Here is a 25410-nt window from a genome sequence, read left to right as displayed (position 1 = left end):
CTCATAGGCTGTTAAGCTAAAGGCAAATGAAGCATGCATTAATAAAATGAAAGACGGTTTATTTATCTACTTGAATTAAAGTTGTAAACTTACTAAATATTTTGACTTGCAGTCTTGTAAGCGTTCGCTACAACTACTTAACATTCTGCCAAACAAGTGTTTTAAGTTTAAAGCATGTTTTGTTGAGAATCAGCTGACTGAAGGTTTTGCACACAGCGGAGACACTCAGCTGGGGGCTGTGGCTGAGTGAAAAGGTCTCTTTTTTTTCTCTGCTGCCAGACTGATTCTGACCCGGTTGCACTCCTGGCTGACACCTGACGTAAACATGCTATTTTTTCTCAATAAGAATGAGTAGACAGAAAACTGGACACTGTGAGTCTGAAATATGATTCTGTTCAGTTGTCCTGTTGCAGTAAATCCACATGCTGTCTGGGTCTTCACTGATTTTGCAGAGATTATTTATAAGCCTGCTCCATATGTTGATATTCAGCGTGTTGATTATTTTGTATGCCTCAATATGATTGGTTATCCTGCTGAGGCCATTTTTAAAGATGTCAACAACAAAACAACAAATCAAAACTTAACGTGACTGAAGTTGTTTTCTTCCTCCCCCGCTCGCACGTGTCTCGTTCTTCTGAGTTTTTTGGCCGTTGGCAAAACAGCTGAAAGGTGCATTACGGCCACCTACTGCATCTACTGCCACCTACGCATGTCACGTAAAGTTGCGTCTGTAAACATGAAACTTTTTTTTTTAAATTGCAGCCTTTGCAATTTGAAAATTGCATTCTATTACATTGCAATGTCTGATTGAATTAGATTAATCGTTCAGCCCTATTGCAAGTGCAGTTTTTGGTTCTTCCTATGCATCATCCAGTTCTTGTAAAACAGCCACAATAGCTGATTCAACAGGTCTCCTTTACAGCAAAAGCTGCCATCTTGATTTTGGCTGAAGCGGCGTTCCTATAGATCCCACCCCATTTCTAAATATAGTCAAAAGATTGGTCTGGTATATCTGGGATTGGCGGGAAATCATTCAGAATCCTAGCTGTTCGGTGCGCTGATGGCCTATCGGTATAAGCACCCCATATACAGAGGCTATAGTCCTCGTCACAGAGGTGGCTGGTTCAACTGCCGGCCGCATACCATTTGTTGCATGTCTTCCCCCGCTCTCTGCTCCCCACATTTCCTATCCATATCTATCTATCTATATAAATAAAAAGAATCCTAGCGGACCCACCCGCCAACGAAAATGAATATACGCTCACTGATGGGTCTGGCTACATCAGGCTAGCAATCTTCAGTCAATTGATGGAAACCAGGCTATGAGGCTGTTGTGGATACTTCATTGTTATATGAATGTTGCTTTGGTAATTGACTGCATTCCAACCTCAGGTTAGCATTCTTCTTCCTATTTCATCTATAGGACAGTGTGCACTTCCATGTAAAGTGTTAGAGGAAACCATTGCTGTGATTTGGTGCCATATTGATAGAAATAGACGAACGATTGAACCCCAAATAAGAAAAGTGAGTCTTGTAAGCAGTAAGCTTACATAGCTAAAGGTAGAAGTTGAGCCTTGACAGACTCAGCACAGCCCAGAGCAGCCATCTGAGGTCCATGCTGTCAATCAACTAGACGGACAGGAGGACTCTTGTGTGTCTGAGTGCATTAGAACAGAGCCCCTAGGACTTCACAACAGTGACATTGGGGTCAAGGGCCACAGGTGAAGTAGAGGTTTTAAAGTGAAATAACAAGCAATTTTTTTTCGTGGGTAATGGTTTGTACGTAATGAATGTACTTTGAAGTGATCATTTTTATAGTGCCCCACAGTACGCACATTCAAGTCAAGAAAATGTAGGGAAGCACAAAGAATGTATTGTAGTGGTTATATGACTGTAATGTATGGGCTGTCTTCTGTCAGGTGATTCATTTTTTTGGAAGCATATTTCTTTTCATCATTTTTTCCTTCCCCCTCTGTTTACCCTTCCTCCTTCAGACAGTAAACCAGAGAGTCTGGAGGCTCACAAGATCAAGACGGCATTCTTCACACACCCCACACTGACAGAGATTGGACGCAGGCTTGTTTCGCATTACTTCCTTCTCACAGAGGAGGAGCTGGCAATGTGGGAGGAGGACCCCGAGAGCTTTGGTAATGGCACATCAGCAGATACTCAGACTGAATCCAAATGTCCAGACTTATCCGGGCATGCCAGACTGGCAGAGTTGACTGGCATGTCTTTGGGTTACCCAGAATGAGGAGAGTGAGCAAGTCCTACAATTTTAGATAGATATTCAGATGTCGGTGTATAAAAGCTGAATCATAAGGCAAGGAACAAGGTAATTATTCTAATTGCAGTTATTCGTTCATTTTTAAATTTGTATTGATTGAGCTTGGTTGTGTGCTTTTAAATTTGAACAAACCAACCAGATTGAAGGTAAGAAAAAAAGGATTACAGTCAAAATGAAGCATAATTTATTTGAATGTCTGGACACAGGGTTAGTCTACAGTCAAGCAAGTTCAAAATGGTTTGTCAAGTGAAGCTAGTCCACCTTGCTGGTTAACAACCACCTGTCTGATGAATGGATTGCTAAACTGCACCGGTTTTTGAGATGCCGTTTGTAATCTGTGATTCTTTACGTCCAGATAGTAGAGCATTGTAGTAATATAACATATAGCATTAGCTGTTGACTAAAGCTGCAGCCCTAGCTAATGTCGGGTGGCTGCACTTACACAACATAATATCAATCATAATCTTGCCAACAATGATAAACATATATAAATAGCATTTAAGTGATTAGTACTTCCAGTTCTGACTAGAGAGGGTGACGACGTGTATTCGCTCAGTCAACTATATCCACACATCCCTAATTTAAACAAAGTAATCTACAGATTAGCTGATAGGTTTTGTGTATGGATTACAGCCAACATTACTGACCAACCCTACTTCGATTGCAAACGGGAACCAGAAGTTTTCCCACAAGAAAAATCCTGTCCCTTTGATTTGAACCTGACTTTGTCCATCAACTTTATGTTCATATTAGGGATGTAGCGATACACTCAACCCACGATTCGATTCGAATCCCGATTTTTGGATCACGATAACATTCACTCATGATTCTCTAATGATTTTCAAGAAAAGTGGATTGAACTCAAAATTTAAATAACTATTATTTTATTTCAATTCTCAGATATGGACAGTTGCAATATATAATTTTTTCTCTTATATTTCTTTGTAAACAAAGTAATCCTTTTTTATTTCTAAGGTTTTAAGGTCCAATGAAATAAAATTTGCAAACAAACTGAAATCACCATACAAAAATACCTTGTTGGAAAATTTCAGAATAATTATAGAGGAATGGAAAGTTAACAATTCACAAATTAAAGTATTAAATATTAAAACAACTAAGGTAAATCTCTTTAAATCTGGGATGTAAATTTCAAGTATTTTCCGTGACCGAACTTTGGAAATGTTAACGATCAATTATCGTTTAATCATTAAAAAAACTGTAATGTTTTCCATGTCAAAAAGAATGCCAAATGCAATATTTCCCCCTAAATCAAAATTTCCTTCATGACACAATATAGCTGAGGGTCTTAAACAGCTAAGGATCATTGAGGTGTTCAAAATGATAAACACGCTGAATATCAACGTGAGGAGCAGGCTTATAAATAATCTCTGTGGACGCATAGTCATGGAGTGAAGACTCAGACTTCAACATGAACTGCAACAGGACAACTGAACAGGATCATATTTTGGACTCACAGTGTCCAGTTTTCTCGTTCTTATTGAGAAAAAGAAGCATTTAAACCTGGTAAGGTGTCAGCTGGGAGTGCAACCGGCTCGGAATCAGTCCGCAAGCGGAGGGAAAAAAGCGCTCGTGGAGACCTGTCACTCAGCTGCAGTCCCCAGCTGAGCGTCTCCGCTGTGTGCAGTCAGCTGATTCTGAAACACGCTTTAAACTTAAAACACCTCCACTCAGCGAGTGACAAGAGAGCAACGCAAGAGACTTAATGATGTTGAACAAGCAGAGTACAATGCAGATAGTGCCTTGTACTGTTTAAGAATAATATCTAGATACAAATTTAGTTGAATCGGTTTTAATCCCCCCTTATTTGTATCGATTTTTTACCGTCTTGCGATATATCCTTACATCCCTAGTTCATATACAGAATCTGTTTTTAAAGATGAACCAAAATGCAATCCTTGGAGCTATTTGGTGACAATTGATGACAATAAAGGTTTTTTTTAAAGATACTATTTGGGCTATAGACGCCTGTGTTGGTAGGACAACTGAAGAGAGACAGGAATTGTTGGGAGGAGGCGCTGAGTGATGATGTGGTTGAGACCAGGGAGTCAAACCTGTGTCCGCGGTGTCAAGGACTATAGCCTCTGTATATGAGACACACAATACAACAACTGAGCTAAACCAGTGCCCAGTCCACAAAGCTTTGTATTAGCTTTTTGAAAGAATTCTACATTCATACACATGTATTTGTTATCAGCTGTAGACGTCACTCAACTCCAACTCTTTAATTTGTCAATATTTATGATTAGCAATGTAAACAATTACTAGCACACAAACAAGGTCTTTGCCCATATCTCAGTTTTCACTGGCTACCCAGGAAAGCTTTGTCTGCTGCCCTAGTACTTAGTTCATAGTCAATAACAGCCTGTGAGTACAGAGATTGCATATATTGAATCAGCAATGTCATTGGACACAAATTAAAGCCCGTAGAATTTCATGACCAATGACTTTAATTTGATAATGTGCAGAGTATAACAGTTGATTTTTATGTTACTTTCACCCAACATTGGTCATTAACTTGATCATTGCTTTGCTTTTAAATGCAATTAAGCAGTTAATGATGTATATGTAATTATGTTGGTATTTAATCTGCTGGTTAGTGGAGGAAATGTATCTAAAGGAGCAATAGATTGTAAATATGCTACTGTTTGCTGTTGTAAACCCCCTTGGGCAGCTGAAATAGATCAGAGTACATATCTCAGTGTTGATTAAAGCTATGGCAGCGGTGGAGGTGTCAATAATAGACTTTATTTTGCTTGTCGCTTGTAGCCTTGCCCCTGCAGACGTAATGTAATGACACTGATTGATCAGACACAATACTTTATAAAGCAGAGACCAAAGGCCCAGTGCAGCATTTGAGAATATTGACTTTTGGATTCAGTTCTACAGTCACACAGAACTACACACAAGTGTGGAGAAATACATTTGCACTCTTGCTCAGACATGAAGTACACTGCTGCTTCAGACACAGATAAAGATTTCCTTAACTCGGGATATGGACTTGTAGCAGTGTCAGACACCGACTCACAGCTCCTCTCTTCTCTTCTCTTTTCCTCTTGTTTTTTTCTTTCAGCTGTTGAAGAAACAGGAGGGGACTCTTGGAAATACAGTCTACGGGTGAGTATAGAGAAAGCAAACACTGAAATGTTGTCACATTAGTTACCTGGATAGTATAAAAACAAAAGATGTATTCAGTGTCTCTGTCTCTGTAGGAAATTCAGCAACCCTTGTATTTGTAGGTGCCCACTGAAGATGCTTTTACACTCTCATTTACCAAGTTTAAAGCATGGACTGTATAAAATATGGACGTAGTATCCATGACGTCACCCATCTGTTTCTGAACTCTGTTTTGAAGCCAATTGGCAGCAGCAGCCATATTGCTTCTGTCGAGCCAGTGTGACGTAAAGGGGCGGGCTTTTAGCCTCCTAGCCAACAGCCTCAGTGTTCCTGCAGGCAGCTGTGCCTCTCATTGGAAGACTAGTAGTCTCAATATCTTCGAAATTGCCGTGTTAGAAAAAAAATTCACCCTTCTCACAGTGAGAGGACATCGAGAAATTCGCTATTCAGACTACACTCATCTTTTGTACCAGGCTGTAAACATGTTTATTTCTGCTGTAAAGATCGTCTTTTTCCCATCCATTCATGTGTATGTGACTTCCGGTACTTCCGGAGCCAGCCTCAAGCGGATCCTCGATGAACTGCAGCTTTTAACACTTCCGCATTGACTCATATTTTTAGACCGGAGGTTGCCGCTTGGTTTAAAGTAATAAAAGAATCAAAACTAACAACGGCTAAGGTCTTTCAACTTTTCAAACATAGATTTAGAGAGCAGAGGATTTCTCTGAGCTCGGAGTATATTGAATGCATCGCAGCTTTGGATGCTTTAGCTGTGACATAATATTCTTAAAGGCTTCTGTTACACTGATTTACAAAATTATCTCTTATCAAATGTTTTAGTTTTGCCCCTTTGACCCTAGATTTGGTCATTATACTGGCTTTAATCTTTTTTTTAATTTTTTTTTACACTGCACTTAAAGTGGTAGTAGAAAGCTGCCTCTGTGTTTGAATCTGAATGGAATTTCTTTGCTCCAGGAGTAACAAATGTATGACATGTAGACGAGACAATACCTTTTCTCATTTACACTGACAAAGATTCAGCTCTCTTACTACCATGACTGCCAGATTAATAGTGGCTATGCAAACTCTCCTGATTTTTTTTGTAGTACTTCATTATTTTTTTACAGAATGGGTAAAATAATGTCATAACATTCTGGTTTTAACAGACTCTTTAAGCGGCTCTCCATACTTCCTTTATTTTAAAACAAATTACAATTAAAAAACACCACTTTTTTTTACATTTCACTAAATTCATACCATCAGCAATCCTTTTACTTGGGTAAAAGATTGTTTATTTTTCAACGATGAACACTTTTTAAATATAGTTAATTGAAATGTGGAGTTGCCTGAGATTTTTAAAGGAGACATTGAGCGGATGCACATCAGTGTCTCTGTGGATCTGTGGAAAGATGACGTGAAGACGAAGTTGCTTAATTTCATCCAATGCTTAGTACTTTCATAAAATATGATCACACAGTCTCGCTTGAGATTCTATAACACTGTTTCAGAAAATTCAGGAACTTGTAGATTTTCTCCACAGAGCATGGCCTCATTTAACCCTCACAATAGCATATTGAAATGCTCAGGATGGTCCATGAATCATATATCCCTGTCAGCCCAAGCCTTTCATGTAAACCAATTCTAATAAATGATTAAAGATGACCTCCCCCTATTTTGCCCAATAGAACAAAAGTGTGTCCTGGATTGGCTTTTTGAGAAGTGTCATCTGACCTCTGACCTCTTCCCATCGGAAAGTGAAAGCTGTAAGATGTCACAGACACGTGCTTGCGCGGAGCACACAGCAGGTGTTCATGAATTGACTCGACTCATGTCGTCAAATTTCTAACACCTTTATTTCATATTGATTTTTTGTGACACCTCAAACTCAATAATCTTCTGGAGGTGAATGGGCTACTGTTGCTTTGTTTGAACACTCAGACACACGGACACACACACAGAAGATTTCCCCTGACAGTGTCTTATTGTGGTTGCAGCTGCCTGACTTTTAACTGGAACAAAGAAGAGATGTGGCATTACTATTGTTCAGGCTGAGTTTCAATGGGTTTTCCACATTATAGAATTTACTTCCAGACTTAACTATTTGTTTTTAAAGCCTTAAATAAAGTGTAACAATACTGATAGTCTAATTTAATATTCAGGTCACTTAAGTCAGCTCTCACCAACTCCTCAGCCTTGTCCCTCAAAACTTAAGGTGTCTGCACTTTTACATTGCAGCTCAAAAGCTATTGAGCCCCCCCTCTCTCTCTACATCATGGTCTGTTCCACTATTTTAGATCAAATTCTTTCATGTTGTTACTCTGCTGCAGCAGTAAAGCACTTTAGGTTGGAGTGTCAGTGTGGATGTGCCTTTTGTATGTGTTCTAATGTGCCCATGTCGAGTATACACTCACCTTTTACCTTTATAGAAAACAAAACCACCACCACCACCACCACCACTTGGGGGGCCAATAAAACCACAGCAGGCTGCTAAGACTGGAGAGAACTGTAATATTAGGAGAAATGAGTGTGTTGACTTTGCATTCAGTTTACCATCCATTCTTCCAATTAACCACCTTTCCCTTTGTCCTCTCTGCTCTTTTCCTCTATTAAGCCCTGTACAGAAGTATTGTTCCTGGATATCTTCCACAACTACAGCCAGACACTGACGCCGGTGCTGCTGGAGATGGTGCAGAATCTCCAGGGTCAGTTAAATGTCAATTAATATATCATAAAATGCCAAAAGTACAGTCTTCTCTCTTTTCAGCAAACCTTTGACATATATTCAGAGTAAAGAAAATCAGACACCAAATCCTACCTTCCTATAGGCTACAAATTTCACCTTAATATTAAAGTTCATGAAAATTTCATGCTCCACTTGGATTTTTATATTACTCTTGGAGGCCTATCTAATATTTTCCCACCTAATGCTCTAAGGATCATCTTTTTATTCAACGTGTTTTATCTTCGTTGTCAGTTTTCATAGTTAATGTTTATATCCCTATGTGTTTAAAGACAATGTACTGTTGTTAAAAGACACCCTGCCTTGAGCTACACATACAATATGGCTCAGTTACAGCAACACAAAATGAGCCTCTGATGTCAGACCCATCGTTATATGTAGCCTGGCGTCAGAGGAGATGATTGATGCAGTATTTCATATATCTATTGGGATCAATTCATGTTGCTCTTAGCAAGATGTGCAACATGCAATTTATAGGCCTCAATGCACAAACAAGTTCCCCGGTGACGACCTCCTTCAACATTACAAACTCTCTTAACTCTCTAGTCGTCACATAAATACACTCATGTCACGCTGCCACCGTCGGTCCCCTGATGCCACCGGTGTGTAGTTCTTGTTCTGGTGTTGAATTATCAGGGCCATTGCTCAAACTGGCGGATTACAGAGCCTGCTTCCAGCCTGCCTCCCAAGCTGCTTTCGTTTTCAAAGTGACAGACTGGAAATGGGTTCTGCTGGAGCAAGGAAGATGCCAGATTGGGTAATTCTATGGTTGAGGGGAGGCAGCTATTGATTTTTAAGACCCGAGTACACAACAAGGACTAATAAAGAGAAAAAAGAGCAGTAAAATGACTGAGACAAGACTTATATAGTGGAGTACAGGACTATGTATGTTTCAATCAGGGATGTCCTGATTTGATACCAGCACTTGGGCTTTGGGTATTACTGATAAGGAGTACTGATCTGATACCAGGGTCATATTAATAACCTGTATTTATCTCTTTGATGATGACACTGAAAACCAATTATGTGTAAGGCAACATCACGCTATATTTCTACACTTTTTCAAACTTTCTACACCTAGGGATGACACCTTAGACCCTCTTACATTTTTTTTTAAACAATATTTTTATTGAATTTTTAAAACCTTTTCAAAGACACCAATTACAATTAAAGAAATTCTAAGGAAAAAATTAATAAAATATATATGCATACATATGCACACATATATACAGCTATAAAATAAAGGGAAACATCTATAAGAAAACAAGGGGGGGAAAAAAAAAGTAATTACAAAATGTTACAGCATTATTATTGTTTGTATTAACTACAGATAACCAAAGGGAGTACATTGCCATAGATGATTTGTTACTCACAAATATTCTGCCCAAAAACAGTTTCTGCAAAAATGACCACAATTATAGACATTGACAACTCTTTTCCAGCCTAGTTAAAGATGTGACAAATCCTTATCCTGATGAAAAGTAATAAATAGGCTCCAGATACCGTCAAATAATTCTTGTTTGTCCTTAAGTGTATATGTTATCTTTTCCAGAGCCAAGCGGGATTGGCACATTTAGTTGTATCAACTTTCTGTTGTAGTCACTGGGGGCTAAATCCTACAAATCTTTGAGTGTAGTTAAAACTGAATGCACATTTCTATTACACACATCTATGTCTGTCATTGCAGGGCCAACCAATGTGGAAGAGCCTGTTCAACTGCTGATGAAGGATGCAGGTGAGTCAGATGCTTCTGCTTTAAAGGTGACATATCATGCAAAATCGACTTTTTAATGGTTCTGTACCTGAAATATGTGTCCCTGGCATGTCTACAAACCCCCCAAAAATGAAAAAAATTCTGCCCCTGTTCTGATTTCTCCACCTTTCTGTAAATGTGTGCTGAAAGAAGCCGTTTCAGTTTTCAGTGTTTTTCATATGTCACGACATCCGGTCTGTAACGGAAGTCAGAGCTCGGAGCTTGTTCAGCCCATAGACTGTAAAAAATACAACTCAACTCCACCTCAGTTTTTCAATACCTGCACACGTATGCTAACAAGGAGCTTAGGAGGGAGGCATGCTAGTTGTAGGCTGTCTTAATAAACACAAAGGTCGGTTTTACTCCCCACGTCTGCAGATTTGAAGATCTAGTGGATGAGTTTTATTTTTCATGGAAAAGTGCTAGCGCTAGTTAGCATAGCCACATAGCTACATAGCTACATGTTCGTAGATGTGTACCAAGACACGTTGACATACTGACAAATAAAACAACAAGAAACACAAAATCTGTGACCAATCCTTCAGAAAGGTCCTGCTGCCTTTCTGGCAGAGGTCGGTTTTTCTCCCCACGTCTGCAGATTTGAAGATCTAGTGGATCATTTTTATTTTTCATGGAAAAATGCTAGCGCTAGTTAGCATAGCCACATAGCTATATGTTCGTAGCTGTGTACCAAGACACACGTCGACATACTGACAAATAAAACAACAAGAAACACAAAATCTGTGACCAGTTGTTCAGAAAGGTCCTGCTGCAGGCACCTCTCCATCAGGATCAGATTCTGGATCAGATTCAGAGGGTTGAAGTAACGCGGGTCTGTGAGCACCCGTGTATATTTAGCCAACATGTAAACATTAGATCAACATGCTGGACAGCCGAGGCCACATCCACTTCCTGAGGGGGCGTGGTCAGAGAGAAAACAGACTGTTCTGAGCAGGGCTGAGGAAGAGGGTTTTTCAGGCATGCGAAAATCTGATTTCAAAGTGTTTTTTTGAGCATAACCTTTAAAGACACGTTTTGGGGACCTCTTAGACCAATATATTTAGATGAAAAAGAGCATAATATGTCACCTTTAACAACTGCCATTATCATTATCACATAGTTAAACTTATAGATTCACTTTTTCAGTTGCAGTTTAATTGTACAATCTGTCATTGCTGCTCTCTTCACTCACTCACCTACTCTTTGATATCCAGGGATAACTTATTCCTCCCTTTTTTTGTCTCTCTTATGCCCTCCCTTATCCCTTCCTGTTTTTGCTATCCATAACTCTGAGGCAGAACAAGGCTGCCGTTTAGTTGCTTTTATGGCATACACAACTCACAGACAATCACAGACAGAAGAAAGCCTCTCTTAAAAAGGAGGAAACCTGTCGAGATCCCAGTAGCTTGTTGATAATGTTGATAATGTTGATAAGTAGCAGACCTGACTGGATGATGGAGCTGGAGTAGCAGCAGTGTAAGATAACTGTGAGCCACAGAGGTAAAGCTGCGGAGACCCAAAGTAGAGGTAATTACCAGCAGGTGTTGTTTTGAACCAATGAGACTGGTATGATAGTGCTGATGCAATTGTATTCTAACATCCTAGTCACGCTACTGTAAAAACAAAGCATCCAGTGTTTATCTGTAGCCCGTATTATATGCCAGGGCTTGAATCAGGAAGCTAAAGACCACTGTCGGTATATTTGTCCATCTGATGTGCAATCATAACATTTGTTACAATACGTAATAACATGCTATGTGACGAGGACCATCTGCCTGGATCCTTTTTTAGCTGACAAATGCTGCAAATGAACCAAGTATAAACCATCTTACAAGCATTCCTTTGTCTTACTTCTGTTGCCGCAGACATTCCCGAGCTGTTGACTTATATATTTGTGGTCCTTGCTTTAGTCTCACATCTGTCATTATAAAGCTGCCCTGGCATCAGCCATAACCACCCCCCAGAGTTGTTATACACAAGTATATCCATTAGCCCTCCCGGGTGCCTTTCAGAGAACGATAAAAACACATCAAAAGTGTATCAAAATCCTTACTTTACGTAGCCACAGCAATCAGACTTCTATAGAGCCGGAAATAACTATAGTTTGCCTCAAAGGAAAACTGAACTGTGCCTGTAAATACAAACATAGCTCTCTGTAATCAACAACACACAATGTGATTATTGAGGGACTAATGATGGCTGGGTGAGAGCAAGTATCCACACACAACAGCTAGCTACCCTCTTAAAGGGATTGCAAAATAAAAATGCACGTTACTCTCTCCGGCAGTTTCCAATTTCCTTTCAGTTTTATGTTCCTATAAAAAGTAACTCCTCACAGCTCCTCATAGCTTTGGTTTTTGTAATAAGGACAAGTCCACTGCTTCAGCACCTCTGGACTTTCTATATTTTCTGCCTACCCCTCCATCCATCCATCTCTTTGTCATGATGAATGAGTGAAAATATGTCTAAAAGGCATTTAGCTGCTCCATGGGTTTTGGATCATTTCTCTGAGAGACATTTTCAGTATTTTTATATCCCTCCCTTGCTTTCTTGGTTATGGCCCTCTCTTTCACACGCGCGCGCACACACACACACACACACACACATATACTGTAGAGCTCAATATACTCGGCCTAGCGCCAACCTTTCACAATGCCAGAGAATTAAAGTAATGGGAAAAGTTTCCGTTTTTCTAATAAATCTTTGCTCCGATCCCTCTTATATTCTCTTCTCTTTCTTTTAAAGATAATATATATATAGTAACAGGAGACATTGCTTTTAACTTGTATTGCTTCTGTCCCTTCATCTCTCTTCATATAACTGCTCTCATACTGTCATCTTGATTCTTATTATCTCATCCTCTGTCTTTTTCTGCAGTTATTTTAGTGCCACTCTCTACTTGCTTGCGACTCCTATATGGATTTGTGCTTTAAGTGTTCTTTATAGTGTTGTAACCCTGTTCCTTATGTGCACCCCAACAACATTAAGGAGCAGGAATTATTTTAATTTTTAATTTTGGTCACGACTTGGTTGCATTTTTAAAGGACAGATTTAAAGCCTGAATCATTTGCTCTATTCACACAAGCACAAACTCCTAACATTTTTTGGAAACTTTCGTGGTGGGCATGTGTGAACACAAACAGCCAAAATCACCCAAACTGCACTGCGATTTTCCTAGCCAGCCCTTTACAAGCATTTGCCTTTGGTGAGCTGATGAGGGAACATAGTAGGTAATATTTGGAGTGGCAGGCAGGGGATGACAAAATTTATATAATTTGACCAGTGTTCTGTTGAGTTTCGCTTCTTTGTTGAAAAACTAACTGTAGTCGATAGCTGTTAGTTGGTGCTATTCATTAGGGGTGTCCCGATACAACCTTTTCACTTCTGATACAATACCGATATTGCATCCTTGAGTATTGGTCGATACCGATATCGATCCAATAAAATGTCATCATCAATCATTATTACTAATTTTGTAGTATGGAATGTTAGAAAAGGCTTGATCAAGTGATATTACTCAAACAGAGAATGATAGTCAGCAGCATTAGGTATGATAAAAACTGACCCATGTATTATTATATTATGTATAGTTTTATCGACAATGTAGTGGCGGCGAGGCATAATGTAGCGAGGCTCGAGGTGCTCAATTAAGCGTTTAAACCCGACATTGCTCACCACCAACAGGGGCTGGCCATCGAGCACAATAAATTGGCCTATCTTTTCTGTTATAGCTAATGCCTTTTTGACGTCCCGTGGGAGTTTGTCACGTTTTGTAAATGTTTCGGACAGCGTTGGTTGTTAGAGGGAGCCAGAGGTTTGTTTCTTCGCCCACGTGGTCTTGCGAAAATTCTCATGCTTTTTTTTGTGATGCTGCTTCAAATGCGCGATGGTGTTGGTCTCATTAAACTTCCCTGGTTCTGTGCCACCACGGGAAACTTGTGCATGACAAGTTTTGCAGTCAGCTGCAACATATTTTTCAGACTTTAACGAAAAATAGTGCCACACGACTGACATCACTCTTAAGGCTGATTTATACTTCTGCGTCTCCCCTACGCAGCAGGGGCTGACGCAGACATGAGCCCCACATACTTATGCGTCGGTGTGTCTGTGTGGCGCAGCAATTCTCCGCCGAAACACTAGAGGGCAGTGCGGTCTCTCTGGTAGCCGGTCGCCTGCTTCCGGCCCCGCTACGATCTCTGTTTACTTTTCCACAGCGATTCAGAGCGTGTTATGTTAATCTACAGCTGATACATGTTGCTGTTTATCATACAGACATGATTACATGAAGAATAGAGAGGAGGAGATGAAATACACAGCCGATGTGCGGCCGATGTCCGGGATCCCGGAAGTGTTGTAAATGCGGGCAATACAAAGCCGCCGAGCGGACCAATCACAGGGCTTGAGGTCCACGTCGGCTCTACGGGGAGTTACATTTTGGAGGAGGTGCACGTCAGCTACGTGCGTAGGCCTCGGCGTAGGTACGGGAGCTACGCGGACCCCCGGCGTAGGGTACGCCGTTTATTCAACGCAGAAGTATAAATCAGCCTTTACTCCTTGCTACTTTGTTAGCACCTTAGCACACGCTGTTGTTGTGATCACGTAGGCTCTGCATGCTGAATCTGGGCGCTGCTGGATAGAAGTGCTGGAGCGGAGTCTGGAATGGACTGCTTGTATGGGAGTGCTTATATCGGAGATTTTAGATGCAGGCCGATATGCTGATATTGGACTGATATCCGATATCAATATTGGATCGGGACACCCCTACTATTTATTCTTTGTTTTTTTTTTTATTACAGACAAGAGTAATTATAGCATTGCACCACTACTCTCTTGATTTGCACTGTGAGAGTAAATGAAAAATGTTTTAATAAGATGTTACAAAAGCCTTGGTGAATATTCAAAAGAAGCTGATCTCAATAGATTGATATCCTCTATAAATGTATGCCCCCAGTGGTGGCAAGCGCCCAGGAACTAAATGATGGTTTAACCATTGTTTAAGTCAGACACAACTCTTGCCCAGTCACTACTTAAATGAATGGCATACATTTTAGTATTCTGTAGTCATAATAACAGTTTTTATAGAGTTTGAAATATTGTGTGCCCTTTTCATTTTCTCTCATAACTAAGAGTGTTCATGTTCATGTATGTGCCACACATTTTACAGTGTTTCATATTGTTGACAAAGCTGCTCATAAGTGCAACAATATCCTGACTTTTAACATTGTTGTTTGTCTGCAGTGTACAATGCAGTGGGACTGGCAGCCTATGAGCTGTTTGACAATGTGGACTTTGACCAGTGGTTCAAGAACCAGCTTCTTGGAGAGCTTCAAGTCAGCCATAACAGGTATTTCTAACATGTATATTCTTTCTCTTTTTAATGGTATTATATCACAAAATAGAAAAATTTCTAATTCAAAATAACGACTCCTTAAACTGAAAGTACCAGCTAAACCTCTGTGAAATAAGACAAAAACCTGTTTTTAATAAGGCTAGGACACCTCATGTGGCTGATCTTTGCAACTGTATATATGAAGCATCAAATTATCTCTGTAACACCTCTCTGTGTTAGATTTGAGAAAGTAAATAACACAGAAACCTGAAATAGTTTCTAACACAAATCAGTGATTGCTTGCAAACAATAGCACTGAGTCACCTTCTGCCTGATAAAGTCTCACCAAAAATTGGTTGTGAAAGGCTTCCCCGTGGGAAGGTGATACTTATTTGAGTCCATGGTTGTGTTTTTTTTTTTTTTTTTATTCTATTTTTTTATTTCTTCAAATATTTCCACCAGCCTCTGAGTTTCCAGTATTATTTCTAAATGCTGTTAGGAAGGTGATGACTCTTGAGATTGTCACATTCTGCTTCACAAACGTTATGAAGCCTTGAAACAATAATGGCAAAACTTGAGGTGGGTATGCAGTTCTTTTTGCACTGGCTCTTTGATTTACTGTTCATAAGTACCGTTCAGACTGAAGTGGTGATATGTAAGTTCCATACTTAGCATTCCTTTTATTGGAAGTAAAGCTAATTGAGTGTTAATCCCTGTCGAGAAATTGATAACAGTCAGCAGAAGAGTCAATGCAGGCTAAACAGCTCACATGCAGCAAACTCCTCTTTGAATAACCATCAGCCATGGTTGCACAACAACTGCTGCTCGTATTCACACAATCAACCCAAAGGCAGCTGTTGAATGTGTCAGAGGTCAGCGCTGTAACAGGTGAGTTTAGTTAGAAAATATTATTACAGACGTCATCTTAGGTCTACAGATGGTCAGATGATGGATGAAGACATTTGAAAAAAGTGAAAGTAGAGTGAGGACAGTGGACAGAGGCGAGGTGGTGAGACTGATCTGAAGAACAAAGATGTGCCCTGAACACACAGACACCAAGACAATCAAAACAAAAAGCCTGCAGCACTCAAAAAGGTCATTCTCTCAGGTTGATGCTGACGTCAGAGGCCAGACGTGCTTATGTCACTGTGGCTCTGCTCCCACTCAGCTCAGGTGTGAGAAACCTGCCCTCTTTGTACCTGGGTCCTTTTATTTGTTTATTATTATTATTTCATAAAGTTCAGCTCACCTCAGCACAATGTGGCTCATACTTTCCTTTAGATTCTGAAGTGTTACTGGATTTTATTTTGTATCTGAAAACTCAGCTTATGGAGACAAAATAACCAGATTGGGTCAGCCAGGCCTCAGGAGAGAATGAATAAAACATCCCAAGAAATGAAACCAAATGGCCAGACAGCACAGAAAAATGCTGACTATGTCATTTTCTCTGGATGTTGTGCATGCAAATACACCTGTACATTTATTAACTCTCCCTATCCAATATCAGATGACAAGAATAGGATAACTAATACATAGAAAAGTATATCGGAAAGCATTATAATATTCCAATAAATATATTATAACGATGGCTCAAGACCTACGTCACCTGCCAACCTTTTTCTTCCGTTGTTGCTCTCACTTTTCTGAATCAGCTGAAAAGCAGAGTTTGCCCATAGTCTCATTGGTGACAGCCATAAGTGATATCAGCTTATAGATGTTTGTAGTAACAATACAGTTTTTCTTTTTGTGTCTCCGTGAGATTATTAGTCATGAATCAAGTTGTCAGGATAGTAGAACTTTAAACTTTGACATGATACCAACAATCAAAGACATCAATATCTGTCTCAGTAGCAATAAAAACAATGAACCTCTAGGCACCCAGAAAAGGTTTAGTTTGTACTTTTAATTTCCAAGCTACACATTGTGCTGATACAGAAATATTCACTGAAGATAGACCACTATTGCCTTACTGTTAATAATTAAAGCATAATGAATGAGATGTTTCTGAAAATTATGTGTACACTCAAAACTAAATATTTCCTGTTAGTTTTTAGTTATAATTCAGAAGTAGTGTGTGGTTTTGTCTGTTTCTTCAGAGTCTCCCCTCTGTCTGTATTTCGTACTTCTTTTATTTTGGACATTTTATGGGTGCCTGCTCTAGTGTAGTGGTTTTGAGTTCAGCTAACAGCCTGCAGTTTTGGACCAATAAACATATATCAATCAATCAATCTTTATTTGTACAGCGCCAAATCACAACAAATGTTATCTCAAGACGCTTTTACAAACATAGGAGGTCTAGACCACTCTATGTCAATATATATCTAATCTATCAGAATAGATATCTAAAAAAGAAATGTTCATCAAAGACGACAAATTGGCCATAATCCTCCTGTCAGCCACCACCTCCACAGGGTCCAGGACTGAGCTGGCCTTCTTCACCAGTGTGTTCAGTCTTGCTCTCCTGTATCCTGTCCGCCTACAGCAGGTTTAATCCTTCCAATGTGACGTTCGTGTCCGGTGTTAGCTCTGTTAGCATGATGCTACTCTGCCAGTATTCCCTCTGGTGCTGGGTTAGCTCGTCCTCCTTTTCGTAGATAGATCTTACATTCCCCATAACGATGGGTGGAAGGACAGGTCGATGTCGTCTTTTCTTAGCTTGCACCTCAATACCAGCACATCGTTCTTGCCTCTTTCTCCTCAGGTCACAGGGAACATCCGGCCTAGTATCATTTAGCAACAACATGCTACGGGCAGCTAACAGCAGATCTCGTATGTAAACTATATGTATATAGGGACAAGGTTACATCACTGTTTTTCATTTTTGCTCTCAGTCTGTTTGTACCAGACATAAATGTAAAGGCACAACAAAATGTCAGTATAAGCCAACATGTGATTGTAAAAGTTAGCTGTGTTGTGTCTGTGACAGAGGGCAGAGCATAGAGACACACATAGCAGGAAGAAAGAGGTGTGACTTCAGCTGCAAACAAACAAAGCCAGCAATCATGCTGCCCATTTGTGGATGTATTTGTAAGTTCTTTGTGGTGTCACCTGTAGGGGTCAATGGTTATCTGGGACCTATATTCAGCATTTGGCTGATCATCTGTACAGGTATTTAATTTTACCGGTCACCACTAAAACTCACAACTGAAAAAGTGTGCTACAACGACCCCGCTACAGGTGTTCCTTTCCCTCTGCGTCTTTTTTCACTTATTACCCTGTGTCACCCATGTCATACCAAAAACTACTGCTACTTTTACTAAAGCGGAAAAAAATCTAAGCACTTGTACGACTGGTTAATGCATTCCTGTAGTGTCAATATAGTATATGTTATACAGATTTTTAATAATGCTTGCTCCCTTGACTTAATCTTCACGCTTTGGTCTTCTCCACATACTTGGGGCTTTTTGATACCATAGAACATAACATTTATTGGAAATCATTTTATAGCATGTGGTATCAAAAGGTATCATAGTATTGAAAATTTGAAAACCTTAATCACAAAAAGATAACCTCTAGCTTTGTCCTTTAACTGACAATATACTTCATTTTGAAAAACTAACAAGGGGTCCTTATATGATAACCCTTTCCTTTGCGTCAATTTAATTTAAAGATGACTTTTGGTCAAACAAAGGTTAGGTATATAAATGACTTTGGATAAACTCCAATTTTCTCTGCCCAGTGGAGCTGAATACTGTCTTGTCTTTGACAGATCTTAGATATCCCCACAGCCTGTTAAAGAAACATCTAAATGGGAATGTAAATTCAGCCTGGATATTAAAGCAGGGACGTTTGGATGATATCCCACACTGAACAGAGTCTCAGAGGCTTGTGTTTTATTTCTCCATGCATGTGTATCTGCAAACACATGTCTGCAGATTGGTTGAATGTACCTTTTTTTCCTAATGGGCTTCTGTAATCCTTGTAATCCTTCAACAACTTTTTGTCTCATTTTTAACTCCCAGTGGGCTGCCTTATTACTCACAAGTACACCTTTTCATATTTTGAGGGTAAAAATATCTCACTGGGGAGGTTTATGAAGCCATGACAACAAGGACTCTTACATCTTTCATTAACAACGATGTGAAAATGAATAGGAAATAAATGAAAGGCACCTTTGCCATGTAACCCGACTAACCATTGTACTATTCTCTTTCCTTCTCCACGAGACGTTACAAGTGTTTAATCTGAAACCACTAACATTTTTAAGCTCTTGTAGGGGTTTACAGCTGGATCTGAAACAAACTGAAACAAACACTGATGTCTCTATATGACCTATATGAACATTTTTAAGTAGTAATTTGAAATGCCTGTAACCACTGACACCAGTTATGTGTCGGACAATACCAGAATAGACCTTTTTGGCATTTTCCTCAGAAGATTCTTGATGAGTGACATGTTTTACTGTTAAAAGAAAGCAGGTATTCATAGGTTAAGATTAGCAGAGTGATGAAGAGTACTGCTTTGTCCTCATAAGTAGCCAAAACCAGACACAAGCTGAAAGTTGCTCCCGGGAGTTATAAAGCAGCATCTTCTCTAGCACAATCCGAGAACTTTTAAGACCCCATATTCCCTCCATATGCTGCAGCAAGTTCACCTTGAAATGATGTGTATGCTCTGAAGTTTAATGTGGTATTTCACACTTTATATACACTGTTTATTCACTCAGCAAGTTCTGAAGGTTACAAATCCCGGTTCCATACTGGGGTGGCCGGAGTTTAAGAGAGCTGTTACACTTTATGGCTGCAACTCAGCAAGGGACCGGCGGTATCACTGTGGACCACCCAGCTGACTTGTCTTTAGTCTGTGAGAGTTTGTTGTGTACTGGTACAATTGGAGACACAGCCACACATATGCGGCCTTAAAATCCTCCTTATGGGCACAAAACAAAGACTTACTCAGCAATTCTTTGTGTCTGTGTTGAATAACACAATATCACTTTTTTTATTGAAATATAATGTTGATATTTTATCAGGGTCTTTGGGATAGTGTCAGAAATCCTGTGTTTCAACAAAGCCAGCTGTCTATGTGACAGGGTAGAGAGGAAGAGACAGATAATCAAACTAGTTTACGACACAAGGTGCGCTCATGTTTGTCAGCTTGTCAGAAAGACTGTCTCAGCTGGAAAGCTGTCTGCTCTGACTTTATGAACCCTGGTATTATTTCTTTTGGCAATTTGATTGGCTGTTTGGAAATAAGGTCCAATCTAAGTGGACAAAGGCGTAGTCATCTGAAGTATGGATATTCTAGGTTTTCTGTCATGACACAAGGTGCGCTCATGTTTGTCAGCTTGTCAGAAAGACTGTCTCAGCTGGAAAGCTGTCGGCTCTGACTTTATGAACCCTGGTATTATTTCTTTTGGCAATTTGATTGGCTGTTTGGAAATAAGGTCCAATCTAAGTGGACAAAGGCGTAGTCATCTGAATTATGGATATTCTAGGTTTTCTGTCATGAAGCCAAGAAATTAAAGACCAAACTTTCTCTGTGTCGGTTGATTTTTTTTCTCTCAAAGTAGAGCAGAGTGCAGAGGAGTTATAGAGCTGATGTATGTTACATGTGATGCTATCTGATCAGGTAGATATGAGATTATTCCATGTCTATTTATGTGCAAAAATTTGTAGAGAGTTGTATCTTTTTATGCAACATCATATGCTCAATGTAAATATCTAAAAGCAATCCACTACTTACACCCAGGCAGTAATTCAAGGTTTAAAGGGATCCTTTGTGATTCATGGTTTTGGCATAATCACAAATTTTCGGTTGAAAAGTGTCCTTCTTTAAATATCTCTGATCTTTATGTTGTATATTTATTCTCTTTGAACTGTCATTTTTTTGGATTTCCCTCCGACGTTTTAGACGGCACTGAGTTGAAGCCTTTGTTTGGGGAGTGGAATTCAGCCCCATGGGCTGTTTGTCTAAGGTCTGTTTTCTTTGTATAACAATTTTTGTGTTGCGTCTTGGGAAATGTAGGCATTCTGCTGAGCCTTTCTGTTCCATTACTGTTGTGCTCCACTGCCAACAAGTTAACACATACTCTCACCTCACACTTTATCTGTGATAGAAAAGATGTATTTTATGTTAAAGAGAAATATGAAACAAAATAAAATAAGATACTCCTTTATTCGTCACACAATAATGATACATAAAAAAAAAAAAAATACACCTATAACCTCCCTTTTTAGATCTTACACAGCTACTCTAAAGTCTCCCGATGGTAGAGACAAGATGTGTGTTAATCTGTCGTATAAATTTTAGGGGCTTAAGGGGAATTTTTCAGGAGTGTGTGAGTAAGTGTTCATCAAAACTACTTTTACTGTACAGTCAGTGTGTCAGGTCTTAACGTACAACAGTCTGGCCTTCTCTGAATTGGTTTCCCAAGGCTTAACTAGTAAAGCCAGACAAAACAGAACCGGCATGTGGAAATCTTAATAAGAGACGGATATGCAATACTTATATAGGCAAACCCCTGAAACAGCATTGAAAGACTTAGATCCACATTAAAAAGTACAATCAAATTAGTAAACAATAACAATATTGTGTTCATGAGAAGTACAGACAACAAAAAACAAACCAGTTGTGCATACTTTCATAGCAGACCAGTCTCATTAAAGCAGCAAACTGAATTTTGTACATGAGTCTCTAGAGTTGAGACAAAAGGTCTGCATCCACCTGCTCCACTCCACACCTGCAGGACTCTCCACCACCTGCGATTTGTCAGTGTCACTTACCATGTTGTTTCCCCGAGTCCATGGTATCTTTCAGATTTTATTGATCCTGATTTTGTCTCATCAAGCCTGCCTCTGAATTGGTTTCTTGGGCATTTTGTGATCCTCTCCAGCGTTTTCACTTCCTAACTCTTTTGAATCCACAATCAGACATTTTCACTGAAGGGGGCAAATTTACTGTTTTTCTCATTTTCAGTGCATGCAGCTGTGATGATTTTCTCTCTTGCCAAGCATCTGTTCATGCTAAGCTGATGATAAGAACACACAATGCCCCATTAGTAGTTTACTCAAGTGTTCCGATGACATAGTTCAAGTGTTGCAAAGTTTTTACTTGTGATTTTAAAAGTCTCTCAGAAAGTGTTGCAGGGTTTTTTTTTCCTGCTAAATGTGGCATTCAGTTAAATAGCTCTACAGCTTCTGCAACAAGTATGCATCGCAGAGTCTCAATACCTCCCTGTAGGGGTAAGAAGGTTTATAGGAGATATTGGATGAAATGAAAGGGTACCATCATCAAGCTGTGGATCCGTGATGGAGAGTTTAAGTAACATAGTGATGCAAAATAAAGCACTGCTTTCTATTCCTGCAGGTTCAATCTTTCCAAGTCTTCCGTTTTTGACTGAGGAATTACTTTTTATGTTAAAAAGCGAGACCAGCATAACAATCATGAGTATCTGAGATAGTGCAACTTTTAATGCGGCCATATTATACATTGTTAAGCTCGGGATCTGTGCTTTAATGGGCCTAATACTCTTTATATTTCCGTTTCGAAGACTGTTATTAAGGTCAAAGAGGCAAGTTATCCTCTGTTCCACATGTAATCCAATACAATCATGGATGCACTACCTTTCAGGTTTCATCCCTTACTGAATATGCAGTCTGGTTTTTACTTGTTTTCTCACAGCTTTGTGCATCTCTTTCTCTCTTGGTGTTTGAAGTGTGATTGTGCCTATGAAAGGTTTTGCTGTTTTATGATGGTGTCCATATCAACCCATATGAATCAGCAGCAGTGTAAATATTAATTCCAAGCTCTGTCAACAAAACTATTGCATGACTTATGCCTTTGGCTAAGCCAAAGGCTGACTGTAATCTCCTTTTTTTAAAGAAAAAAAAGTTAGTTGTCACTTTTTGGCATCATGGCAACGCTCACACACACAGTTGGCACAGTTCAACTCTCACTTTCATCTCACACACCCAGAGTTTGACTGGTTGTCAATCTTATCCCCCCTTCTCCGCCTCAACCAAAAAAGTTGACATTACCTGCAATGAATCATCATGTCTGAGAGCACCAAGATGACAGCAAGTCATCTTTGAACACACAAACAAAACACATGACTCCTACCTGGACAAGGACAAACACCTCAATATCAATCACAGTGACACCGCAGAATAGCCAGGAGAAGCTTTCTGTGTCACCCAGAGACACACTGAGATACAGATACAGTGTGCTCCATCATTCAACTGTCACACTCTGCTAGCATAGGAGACTTGAAACACTTTGGCATTTTGACATAGCCTTTTGTCACTTAGTCCTTTGTGTGGTGTTCTCTCCCTGGTGACCAACAGATGCAGTAAAACCGTTCTGGGCTACAGCTTTCTGAGACTTATTTTTCTCTTTTTGATGGTTTTCTCCAGCCTAGGGTTCAGAACAATTTGTAAGCTCGAGTTAGATTAGCTCTGGCTTGTTAGGGTCCGAGCACCGACAAGGTCGGCAAAGGCCCTCTTGAAACCCGAGGAATTATTATTATTCTTCCGTATACGAGACCGCATTTTTGGACCCTTTAACATGCATGAAAGTGCATCAAATTTGACAATCATCAAGCCTCAAATGTGCTCAGTAGCGCACCCTAAGATGTTCAAAAACCCCTCCAAATAGTTATTTGTAGCTATATGCCTGAAAATGAATACACAAAAAAGCCTCTTACACCCATATCCAAAACTCAACAGGAAGAGCGCTACCTAGCTTTAAATATGAAAAATGGCGCCCAATTAAGGGTGTATACTTTTAAAATCTTGTCATAGTGTTTTACTCCAATTAAGTGTGAACAAGGCACATTCTATAGTAGACACATTGACGATTCAAAATTGTTAGAGGCATACTGTTATGGCTAAAATTGTGTGGCAGACTTTCAGGCAGTGCATCAAACGAACATGTCTCGCTTTAATATGCCCGAAATCCCACCAAATCAAACACAGTCATCTGGCCTGGTTTAAAATTTGAGATTATTTTGTTCTCGCAAAAAAAAAAAAATCTCAAAAATGTGCTCAGTAGCGCCCCCTACAATTTTCAAAAAACCCTCCCCATAGAGGTTATTTTGAGCTACACACATGAAAATCAATATGCATATTCATGGAATCAGGACGCACAAAAAAGTCGCTTACACAAGCGGTATATACTGTCAGATCTTGCTTTTACATCATGTGGTGGCTCATATCAGGTGATGGTTCACATGTGGCGGTGGCTCATATCAGGTGGTGGTTGCACGTGTGCAAGGGCCCGTTCATCACCACTTGCGGCTTCAATTAGCTTTATATTGCCAGTTCAAGGTGGAATATTTGCCTTCCTATAACATTTCACCTTCCCACTTCAGGCTCAGAGAGGTGTGATGGAGGAACTAAGTTGTCAACCTGACGTGCACAAGGACACTAGTACTCATCCATTGCAGGATCAATGCAAAAGTACTAAGGTGTAATGAAAAGAGAGCTTTAGTATGGGGCTGTATAGGACTCGCAATATAGAAAAGGCTAATTATTTAAAATTCCATTGTGATTCAGGTTGGGCCACTCACAACTAAAAATCCAAACTTGTGTAGGTTGAACTGCTGTTGAGGCATTTTTGTGAATAATGAAGATAGCTGTTAGTGATGTGGTGTTTTAAGTGCCATCGGTGTTAAATGAATTGGATGGTAGTCTTCCCTAAGCTGATAAGTGCTGGTTACTCATTCATGACATGCTAAAAGTCAGGATACTAAATTGCACTAAAAGCCACATACATCAAAGGACCTAGATGGACCTAGATTCCAAGCTAAGCTGTCTATTTTGCAGTTTTGCTTTGAATTTGAATTAGCAGCACAGATAACACCCCTTGGAAATTGGAAAGAAACAATAGGCTTCCTGACTAATATTCAGCTGTGTGTTTGTTCTCTGATCCCAAGTTTAATGATTTCCACCTAGGCTGGATTTTTGTTGGCTTTTTTTCCAACCACAGCTGAATTTGGCATGTTCACATGGGTGAAATTTGTAGACTTCTGAGCACAAAGCAGCACCAAATTGTGGTTTGATTGCTTCAGTGTGTGCAGGCTGGCACAATGAATCAGACTTTTCAAACAGCTGGATTCATAACTGCTGGAAAGACATTCTGACAACTTCTGGATTTTTTCTTTTTGTAAAAGCTCTTAAGCAAATGTCTGCGTTTACAAGTGGTGAGTTATTCTATAGGGAACAAGT

At 39.6% G+C, this 25410-nt stretch overlaps 1 protein-coding gene across 2 annotated transcripts in view; it reads left to right on the top strand.

The window, feature by feature from the left end:
* ipo11 (importin 11) overlaps positions 1–25410 on the top strand; it is a 166840-nt gene that overhangs the window by 41893 nt on the left and 99537 nt on the right. For both annotated transcript variants that reach the window (XM_034691771.1, XM_034691773.1), the window contains exons 11-15: positions 1995–2147; positions 5379–5422; positions 8034–8124; positions 9850–9897; positions 15154–15259. In XM_034691771.1, the coding sequence (XP_034547662.1) occupies positions 1995–2147; positions 5379–5422; positions 8034–8124; positions 9850–9897; positions 15154–15259 (442 nt within the window). The remainder of the gene's footprint in view (positions 1–1994; positions 2148–5378; positions 5423–8033; positions 8125–9849; positions 9898–15153; positions 15260–25410) is intronic.

This window comes from Notolabrus celidotus, chromosome 9, assembly GCF_009762535.1.
Source record: "Notolabrus celidotus isolate fNotCel1 chromosome 9, fNotCel1.pri, whole genome shotgun sequence".
Lineage (NCBI taxonomy): Eukaryota > Metazoa > Chordata > Actinopteri > Labriformes > Labridae > Notolabrus > Notolabrus celidotus.
Note: the sequence above shows the minus strand (reverse complement) of the source record. Positions and strands in the feature narration are given on the sequence as shown.